The sequence below is a fragment of the Zophobas morio genome, unplaced genomic scaffold, assembly GCF_036711695.1.
Source record: "Zophobas morio isolate AGI-343-1 ecotype UQ-CSIRO unplaced genomic scaffold, CSIRO_AGI_Zmor_V1 ptg000002l, whole genome shotgun sequence".
In the NCBI taxonomy this organism is placed as follows: Eukaryota; Metazoa; Arthropoda; class Insecta; order Coleoptera; family Tenebrionidae; genus Zophobas; species Zophobas morio.
Window position 1 is genome coordinate 18,332,653 of NW_026972107.1, and position 10,959 is coordinate 18,343,611.

General features: G+C 33.2%; 1 protein-coding gene and 1 long non-coding RNA gene across 3 annotated transcripts in view; one reads left to right on the plus strand and one right to left on the minus strand.

Moving 5' to 3' along the window:
- LOC135129433 (carbonic anhydrase-related protein 10) overlaps positions 1-3,298 on the plus strand; it is a 313,599-nt gene extending 310,301 nt beyond the window's left edge. For both annotated transcript variants that reach the window (XM_064056586.1, XM_064056592.1), the window contains 2 exons: positions 2,024-2,066; positions 2,126-3,298. In XM_064056586.1, the coding sequence (XP_063912656.1) occupies positions 2,024-2,066; positions 2,126-2,193 (111 nt within the window). In that variant the 3' untranslated portion in view covers positions 2,194-3,298. The remainder of the gene's footprint in view (positions 1-2,023; positions 2,067-2,125) is intronic.
- Positions 1,470-2,130, minus strand: LOC135129445 (uncharacterized). Its single transcript, XR_010280575.1, has 3 exons — positions 1,952-2,130; positions 1,821-1,893; positions 1,470-1,645 (listed from the first exon to the last, which is right to left on the minus strand). It is a non-coding gene; the product is annotated as an uncharacterized LOC135129445 (long non-coding RNA).
- Positions 3,299-10,959: the final 7,661 nt, after the last annotated feature.

Here is a 10,959-nt window from a genome sequence, read left to right on the forward strand (position 1 = left end):
CCCGGTAAATAAAAACCGTATATTTTTAAATCTTACCTGCTGCCTTGTTGATTTTTATCGCAACTGCTCACGAGACTCTGGAGAACCGTTTCTTTGGTTCAGAGTACCCCAGTTGCTCCCTCTCCGCAGAAGGAAGCTCGCGCCCGAGCAACCCCTCGTTGAAAGCGTTACCTTCGTGGCGTGAAAGCGACCTCATCGCCAAAACCGGCCAGTTGTGTCTCAGCGGCAGTAATCAGTCCAAGGCGCGGCACTGACGTAAGCCGCAACCACCCCACAAGATTAGGCGAAATGCGGGGTCAATAGAGGTCAAAGGGGGATAGAAGCCCCACTACATAACTACTTTCTGAGGTCAAAAGAATGATGATAGAAATATGAGGTCATAAGGTTTCGAAAAACTAATCATTACTTATCATTTGGGACTTGTATTTTACTTTTTAAATCAAACTGTGAGTTCAGTTGACAGCTATATATTTTCTATTTTTCTGCGAAAATCGTACGCTTTTCGTTTTAATAGACAATACTTTTAGTAACGGTTACAAGATAGATGGGGGCACTTGGTATATTTATGAAATGAAAACGAAATCTTTGGTGCGCTTGTATTTGACAAGAGTGTGCGTCCTTCGTAAGTATTCTAAATACGGCGCGCGATTTAACAGTAAAATAATTTCAAAAATGCCTTATATTGGCAATCCCTTCCAAAAATTTTGAGTGTTAGTATTTGACAGGTGATAAAATATTGAGACGGTACTGGCAAATTCATTTATCAAAAATAGCTCAAAAAAAATGTAACCCTGTAATGTGTCCCCAAAAAACACAAAAACATTGGTGTAAAGTTATTTAGACACAACTTCCCTCGTCCCTTATATACAATCGAACAAATGCAATTTTCTCGAAAAATTATAAAACTTGCCTTGGCAAAACAACCTTTAAATAAAAAAATATAGATAATATAAGTCACAGTGTAAAAAATGTATTCGATAAGAATGGTATCAAACCCATATGAGCCGTACAGCGCATGTCCGACAATCTTAGCCAACTAGCTCACGAAGTATTTGATCCAGAAATGAGATATCAACGACATAACACGCGTGGAAGATCTTCCAGAAAAAAATTTGTGAAGTAATTGTGACCAAAATCAAGGCGAATTCATAAACCACGAGTACAGGAGTATAGCATTTTATAAAATTCGGACAATCTTTACTACGCAAAATGATGGGGGGAGGTCATCAAATTGTTGGTTCGGATAATAATTAAACAACAATGGGTCCAATAGTTTCGGAGATTATCTGTCTAATAAAAAGACAAGCAACAGACAAACGACAGACAGACCGAAACGGTAGATCAAGTATAAAAATAGCCATTACGCTTACGCTCGGGAAGCAGAAAAACAAAAAACCTTTGCATTTATTTACAATTATTATTTACTTAATTATTAAAAAAAAAAATAAGATTACGTTACAATAGCTAGGGACAGTTAAATTTTAGTTTCTTTGAGTGAAGGTGATCCTTTCTTAATCCTACTTTTCAATAATAATAATCTTCTGAAACCTGGTAAACATTCAAACGGTGCTTTGGTGCCAGCTGGAAAAAATGTCTCCCCCTTTCACTCCGTGTGCTTATCTTTAAATCTGTCGTGTTGGCTACGCTACAAATAAAAAATAACGGCAACAGTGACTAAAGTAACTTCTTCTTAAAATTTCTTGTAACGAAGTTTGCCTTAAATTGGAGATATTAACAATGTATGAATTTACAACGCGACCACCAAATATTAGTTGATCTGGAGAAAAGCGATTTCGTAAACATAACGTAGCCACACTTACCTATTTCTGATAATGTAAACTGTTTCCAAATGTACTATTTAAATAGGGTAGAGTTTTGTGTCCCTAATGCTTCCTGTTTGTGAATTACATAAAGCTTGTAATTGTTTCTGCGGTTTGTACTAAAACCCTACCTTAAATAATTGACTTGTGATGGTTGTGTCGCAATAAAGCACACACTGAGATCCGTTTGTGTTTTGTTTCAGACCAGCAGCTGTCCCACCATGCACAAGGAGATGTATTACAAAGGTAAATGATACACGAGGGCACAACGTATGCAGACTGTTAATGGACCTGTGTTGTTACAGTTAATAAATGGACTACTGACTATGACAGAGACCAGCACTCGTTGTCTAGGACGCATTCGCTACAATGAGATGCAGCAGTAAAATGAAGCTTTGTATATACCTAATCGAGAAATTAAGGACGCATTTTGTGATAACGTACGCAATAATGACCAAGTGAAGTGTTGTATAAACCCGTGTTATCTGGAGATTTCGCACAGGGTGCGTGTACGAGCTCTTCAGACGGAATGTCTAATGTGTTAAGTGTGTAGGGCGCGAGCATTAGGCATTATGTGTGACGATTATACAATAACTAAACCATGTCCAGGTAATGAATAAGGCAAACGAGATATTTTATTATTTAACGAGAAAATTAATTACGCTAATAAGAGTTAAATTGTCTGCAGAAGCAAATACTTATATTCATTTCAATCTTGTCTGTATGTCAGCTTGGACGAAATGAAACTCGAAGTCTGAGAATAATCGGGCATCAGCTGGCACTTAATTAAAGTAATGCCCACCTCGGAGCCCTTGATTCACTGAGACTGTGACAAACTGGCAAACTTCGAGATAATCCTGCCAGAATTTCTTTTCGAATTAAAATAGTGATCCACCTAAATCTTCAAATTTAATTCAGCTTCTCTTTAAAAAATAAAATAAATTTCATTAAACTACAATTACGAATTTCAGCTTGTTTGCGGATAATTCCTCAAAATGATTAAAAGCAAATCTGTGTTTAAATACACATGTGAAACATTAGACTAAATCAGAAACAACTATACAACTGGAATTATGCCGTTATGCGGGGTAACTTGTACTAAACCTATTATAAACATGGCGACCCTTACTAACTTAAAGACAAATACACGCGGAAACAAAACAACCAAAACAACTCCAGCCAACGTTTAATGTTAAAAGTACATACATTATTCATAAATAATTTCATGTAGGAGCACAGTCTCGATACATTTAATATTTTAATAATGACTTTTTATCGAACGAATGATCATCTAAATAATTGGACATGTTTAATTAAACGACTTTATCCTTATGCTACGAACTGTTCCAATTTCACGTCTCAGACTTCGAACGCGTTAAAATTTAGCAATGACTTTGTATGCTTCGTAAGTAGCACTTTAATGTATATTGCCAAATTGTAAAATATAGATTAATACAAAATAAACATTTATTAACAAACTGCCTCACCTTTCGTTGCCCTTTATTTTCATTCACATTCGTTTGCGGTAGAACGCAAGTTATAATTGCTTCCACCCCCCCATCCATTGTTTTGACGCAACCAGTTTTATACGCCTGTTTCGCCGACTACCTAAAACGGTCATTTATTATGTTATCAGCTGTACAAATATGCTGCAAAAATAACTTGCTTCTCACACGATCGACCCTCTCTGTACAAGACATCACTCCAACGATACAATAAAAAATCTATCAAAAAAATGACCATTTGTTACCTCTTACATCGTCTTGCATATTATCTCATACTATGACGCGAATTTCTTTGTTCTAATGATTAAAGACAAGATCATTTTCTTTTAATAAATGTGCTTGTTTTTGTTTGCACGGCTTAAATTGAACGACCTGATAAGAGCTTTACAAAAGATACGACAAATGCTGCATACAAAGCACGATTGTTTGACACCCCAACATAGTAATTCTCTGAGAAAAAAATTCAAATATTGCCATTCATATCTTTATAGCTGGCCCTTATTTTTATTAAGTATTTTAAAAATATGTAAGTGAGGCAAAAAGCGGTGATTCGTATCTCTATTCCGCTTCCCCATTAATTACGCAAAAATTGAGTAAGCATTTTATTAAAACACAGAAAAAGGTACTTTGTTTTGGCTTTTAAAACCTCCACGACTCTATGGATAAAACATGATGCTTTTGGTGATTAAGCCGCGTATATAAGTAACAAAAAAAGAAAATTAAAAACCCAAGAAAGGAAACGAACTCAAGCACAAGCAAAAAATAACTCCGTAAGACTAACAAATGTCTCACTAACTCACCAAGTTATACTAATTTATTTTTGAGTTTAAAGAAGCAACAAGCCACTTTATTCATCTAACAGTGATGTACTTAAGTATTAGCTAAGGTAGGTTTTAACACTTAAATAAAAGCTGATTTATTTGAAACAACTTAATCGCTCACCAGTTAACCTTACCTCAAAACCACGCACTTTAATTAAAGACGTGATGATCTACCTGTTTGTCTCAATTTTTCTGCCAAATTCACTGGGACCTGTGTTTTTTAAATTATTTAGATTAATCTAGCTGTTCTAAAATCATCATTATGGTGAGAGGTTTTCTTTGTTCAGATTCATTAATAGACAACTCCAGTTATCACTGCTACTTTAAACCTCACTGTGGTAGAAATAAAACTAAAACATTCTCTTTAATTAAACTAAATTGAAACAAAATGGTGTTACCCTACAACAAAATAATTCCTAAGATAAATAATAGAGACTGCTTAATTGAAAAGTGCCATTTATCATCTCGTCACAACCACTTTAATTCCACTGTAACGAATAATACACAAGTGTATTATTATTATTTGCTATGATGATATGGAAAAAATAAGCTAAAAAAAGTACTGAAAGAAGCGGCTAAAGAAAAAATACAGTGGAGAATGCACAATGATGATTGGTGTTTACTGGTAATATTAAAGCATAAAAATACTTAAGGGTGTTCAAATAAGTGAAAGATATTGTCCACTTTACACTCACATTGTGTAAATTTTATCTGATAGACTCTAATGTCATAAAATTGTACATAAATTCAAGCAAAATTTAAATGTACAGGTGCAAATGCATTTTTCAGATTTACTTTCAATTCTAGCTCACCATTTCTTTAAACTACGCTACACTTTTGCACCGTTTATTATTCCCCTGGTAAAATTCTTAATTAAATTCCAAAAGTTAAAAAAGTGGAATCTCATATGAGTGTTGCATGTGGTTCAAACAAAGGAAACAATATTACAACAAAATTATCTTCTTTAATTTATCATAATATTTCGTCTTCTTACAATCTGTGATATAATCTAGGTAATCTCATTTTCATTTACTTGCTACCGCAACAAAACTAAAATATCTTTGTGAATTAAATTCACCCAAGAAAAACACACAAATTTCTCCCGTCTGCTCTTAAGTTAATTGAGAACGCCGTGTAACTTAACTTTTCATTTCAATTTCATGAAAAACTTAACGGTGTTAAAAAACCGAAGTAAATGCAACACAAAGATGCAATCTTGTAACGATATTACTGAGTTGTGTATCTATGTACATCTTGACCAATCCTGACTGTAATTTCAGCGGTTTAAATGAAATTCATAAATTTATGTTATGAATGCCGCATCGATCCTGCTAGAGTGATGAAGGTTCATCCAAAGCGCAACAAGTTTTTCATCAAAGGTAAGTCTTCGTTCTTCTGCAACTTTCAATTTTATGGCATTTTCTATTTTCTAAAAACAAAAGAGGTCAATTTAATTATGGTGTAAAAATGATAAAATAAGCACAAAGACTTATCAGTAATACTCAGGACCGGCGGAAATATTATAAAGCTTCTAATTGTTATATACAAGTGTCCCAATGATCTGGCGAACTAAGACTACACCCTTGACGCATTTTTACAGAACTCATTTAGAATTTGTTAGTTACAAGCAATAAAATACAAACTGGTCTTTTGTTATCAGACCGAACTTCCCTCGCAGTGTAAAAAAGGAAAAAGTGGTCCGTGAAGAGATCGAACCAGCACTCTTCGCGTCAGGAGCCCACACTCTAATCAAAACTTGCGAAAATCTGCCTGCTTAGTGCGGATTCATAAACTACAAGTACAAGGGTATCTATGTTACTTTATGAATTTTAAAATGCATTAACGAGCACCATTTTAAGGTAACATCATCGAATTGTTCGTGGGGATGATCAGACAAGTTTTGATTAACGTTTTAGCATCGACATAATTAATATTCCTAACATAGATATAAAATTTGAAAACAGTCGGCCCAATAGTTTCGGGGATTAACTCTCTAAAAATTGGCACAGACGAGAAACAAACGACAGAGAAACGGAAATGGAAAACCTATTGTTTCATATTCGAGGGGCTATGAACGTCGAGAAAACAAAAGTAACTATTCGCCGGATGGCCCGTATTACAATACTTCCTTAGCTTACGATCGAGAATTGAATACATTTTTGAAGATACCGTTCAGATACGTCATCGAAATTCATTAGCATCAACGATAATGTTCCTTTGATCTCCTTTACTTTTGAAATGCAGGGTATAAATTAAATAATTTAGCGGTTTTGTTTAATCAAAATACAAAATACGAAGTGAACAGTGGTTATGATCATTTTTAGAACTGTATACTGCTAAGAGGAAAAAGCATAGTTCTCTTCTTTCAAAATCGAGGTCAAAATTTTTAGGACCTATTTTCACTTCTTGCCTCAAGGCGAATTCCTAAACGGCAAGTGTAGGATTATAATATGTCTAATAAAAATCGACACAGACGCACAAAAAAGCAAGACCTATTGTTTCATACTTTAGGGGTCACGAAACGTCGATAAATTATGAAAGTGGCCATTCTCCGAATAGACCCTACTACAATACCTAACTTACGCTCGGTAAATAAAAAAGAAGAAAAACAATATCAGTCCAAAGATTTACGTTGACGTTTTAACTTTTAAATGGTGGAACTGTGGATTTCTCCCTATGACCGTTTAATCCATAAAAATATATACATTATAAGAATGTTAAAAACAAAAAACTGGTAGAGGGAAAATCCAACCGAACGTTAATGAATTAACGCATATTCTATATCAGAACATCAATTCAGTTCTTGATATACTTATTAGCCCCAATATAATCTTCTTCCCTATCAAACAATTACAATAGATGGTACGATGATGAACTTACTAATGAACGCGACAGAAAATAAACAAATTAGAAATAGAATAACAACTAGAATTAGAGGTAAAAGGAAAAAATACTACATGGACAAACTTGAAGATACAAAATATGATTCTAAATTAATGTTGAAGACTCTAAAAGAAACAATTGATAATAAACAAGAAAAATTATGTATCAAAATGAAAGTAAAGGATCATATTTCGACTAATCCTTCTGAAATAGCTGATGAATATAACAAATTTTCGATTTAAAGTATTGAGAAAATAATAAAAAGAACCCAAGATAATTATAACGACCTGAGAAATACTTCGATAAATCACTTTCAATTTAGTAATATTGATGTATCAACTGTAATTTTAGTTATAGAACAAACTAAAGATTCCTATTGCGATATTCTAAATAAAACAGTGGCTAGTATAGGAGGGACGTTTCTTATAGAGAAGATTCTCCAAATTTATCAACTATCGATTAAGTATTGTACCTTTCCTAACAGGTGTGGAAGGTCTGCCGCCGATCTCAAAAATTAACGCTGCTGTTGATTATATCCATCTGACTGCCGGCCAATATGCACAGTTCTTTTCCTTGAGAGAGTATTCGAAAAAATTATATATCGACAACTAATGGATTACATTAACAAGATCGAATTTTTTATCTCAAACCCATCTGGTTTTCGCGAAAAACATAGTTGTGAAAGTGCTTTACAATTAGTTATAACCAAATTGAAGAAGAAGGATTGACCTAAGAAAAAACTTAGTGGTAGCAGTATTGTTAGACTTGAAGAGATCTTTTGAAACTATTGGTAAAAGCATTCTTTTAAATAAATTATGTGGTATGGGAGTAAAAGATGTTTAATGGAAATGGTTTTCATCATATCTAACAGATCGTGCACAAAAGTGTAAAGTGAGTGTGGTACATACTTTCGGAGGAAGTAGAATCGAAGTTTGGTGTACCACAGGGTACTACTCTGGACCCGTTACTTTTTTTAGTATATATTAACCATCTAATTTCATGTCTGAACCCTGATATTACACTAAACCTATTCGCAGACGACACACTTATAGCAGTCCAAGATGTTAACATCGAAAGAGCAATACCAAAAATCAGTAGGACGTTGTTGACTGTTAACGACTGGTTAAATAAAAATAAGTCAGTTATAAACACGTAGAAGATAGTAATCTTTCTGTTGTCCTAAATGATGTAATAACAGATTTTGTAAAAGATATGAAAAATTTAGGGATCATATTAGATTGTAAGCTTGATTTTAAACTTAATGCGCTATATGTCATAAAAAATATCAAAGTGAATTAATTATTTTAGGAGAATAGCTCGACAATTATTGAACTTGGCAGCGAGAATATTGGTATACAAAACATTTTACATACGTTATTATACATTAGCGAGCAACTCACTAATAGTTTACAAGTGCAACAGAACAAGGCACTTTACCTTGTACTGTAATATTATACACGAGTGTAAAATTTATGTTAAATTGTCTACAGTTTTTTTTTTCTTAAGGAGTTACTATTTTATTATAATATGTATTTTAAATTTAAATGGCCCATGGTAGTGTAATAACCTCCCTGTTGAGGTAAAAAGTTTATCTTCAGTTTTAGCTTTTAGGAGGAACTTGAAAGTGTTGAAACTTAATTTCAGACAGATTGAAGCCTGTTTATTTTTTGAGCAATTTTGACCGAAGCTCTTTTCGGTCAAAATTTTCAAATTTAGACTATATTAACCCATCTCGGTTAAACCTACTTCGGTTTGTACGCCTTTTTCTTGTAGGAGAGTTCTTGATTTTTTTTTTTAATTTTTTAGTATTCGAGTCTCCCGAACAGGACACATATATGTGCATGTATATTTTAAACGAACATACTTAGATACCTAGTTGAAAATATACTCCTATGTCCAGAAAACTATAGGAAATCGAATGGTAAAATCCGAACTCTCTCTTTATCCGTTCAAATATTTTGGTCTGCCAAATTCACAATTTGGTTTTCTAAGTTTTGGTTCAAGAAGGATTTCTTTTAAAATAATGAAATTTTTTAACAAACAATATAAAAATCACACTCAGCTGGGCGACATTAATATAAAATCTTAATTTCAGCCAGATGTTTATTTTTTAAACAAAATTTTCGAATTCAGACCATATCAAACCATCTCGGTTAAACCTATCTCGATTTGTTTGAAAATTACTCCTTTTCCTAATTCGAACCTCCTGAATTCGAAACTGAGGCCAAAAAAATCGTAGAAGAGTTCTTAATTTTTTTTTTTATTTTTTAATATTCGAATCCTCCGAAAATGACACCTCCCATATATACACATATAGACCTATATTCTAAACGTACATAGATACCTAACTGAAAACAGACTCCTATGCCCAGAAGATGATAGAAAATCGGATGGTAAGAACTGAAATCCACTCTCTTTGTCTGTTCAAAAATTATGAACCGTCAATCTCACAATTTAGTTTTCTGAATTTTAGTTAAAGAAATATTTCGTTTAAGATAGTGAAAATTTTTCACAACCAATGCCAAAAGCGCCTCAGCTGGGCAAAATTAGTCTACAGAAACTTAATTATGGGCGGATTGTAACATGTTTATTCGTTGGGCAATATTTCCAGAGCTCTTTTCGGTCAAAATTTTCGAATTTTACGAAGAAATAGGTCTCCCTTTTCCGTCTGACTGTCCACCTGTCTGTCCGTCTGTCTGTCTGCCGTCCCGGATTTTTATTAGACAGATAATCTCCGAAAGTACTGTGATCATTGTTGTCAAATTTTGTATTTATATTAGTTATATCATGCAGATGGTAAAAGTGTAACCAAAATTTGTCGAATCATCCCCAGCAATAATGTGATGACGTCACTTCAAAATTGCACATAGTAAATGGGTTTTAAATTATATGAAATAACATAGTCCTACATATTAAAAAATCAAAATTAGAAAACACCATTTTGCAATTTAATTTTGAATCTGCAAAACCGAATTGATGACGTCAGCTCAAAATTTTACCTATAAATCCTATCTAAATTGTACAAAATATGATGAGTCTGTACTTGTAATTTATGTATATTCATATTTTTTCGATTTCCATATACAGGGTGTACTATACAACATAAATATAAGATGAGACACTAATATTTTGCATATTTACCTAGTAAACTGCGCACGTTAAGTAATAAAAGCAATAAATAATACAAAACATTGTATGCAACTTGAGTATTACACATCTCGACTTCGTCTTGGTGCACAATTGCAATATTCGTCTACACCAGCTCAGTTTTTTACTTGATTCACTAATAACTGGATCGTGTAACACAATGTATAAAAAATACTTGACTTTATTAAAGCAAAACTTAAAAATTGTTCTGGAAACTTTGAATCCCTAACATGTGTGTGCACAAAATTAGAGGATAATTTAGCATTCTACCATATAAACATAACTTAAATAAACATCCACCTGCAGGAACAGTTTGTAAATACAACAATTTACATTTACATACTTGAAAACCTAATTAATTAAATAACAGAAACCGTATACTGGAATGCTACAGTTTGTTCTTCAAATAAAGGAAAACAAAATTATAACAAAATCACTACAATTGTGCACGTTCACGCTAACGTTTTTTGTATAACGAAAAGAAAATGCACTAAATAAGAAAAATATGTAATTAACAAAAAATCGTATCACGGAATCTGTACTTTTCGACACTTGAATCGTTCTCGCAAGATCGTTAAATTTCACCTTTGTGGTGGCAAGTGAGAACAAGAAACTCAAATAATTACTAGAAATATTTTAATAACATTGCATTTAAATTCTTTAGAAGCCATAAACGCGCTGAATTTTCGACTTGATTAAATTAACTTTACCTCTTTCCACGCCGAGGAAATCTAAGACCGACAGCAATCTGTTACAAAAGAAAACTCGTTTAGTACAAATTTT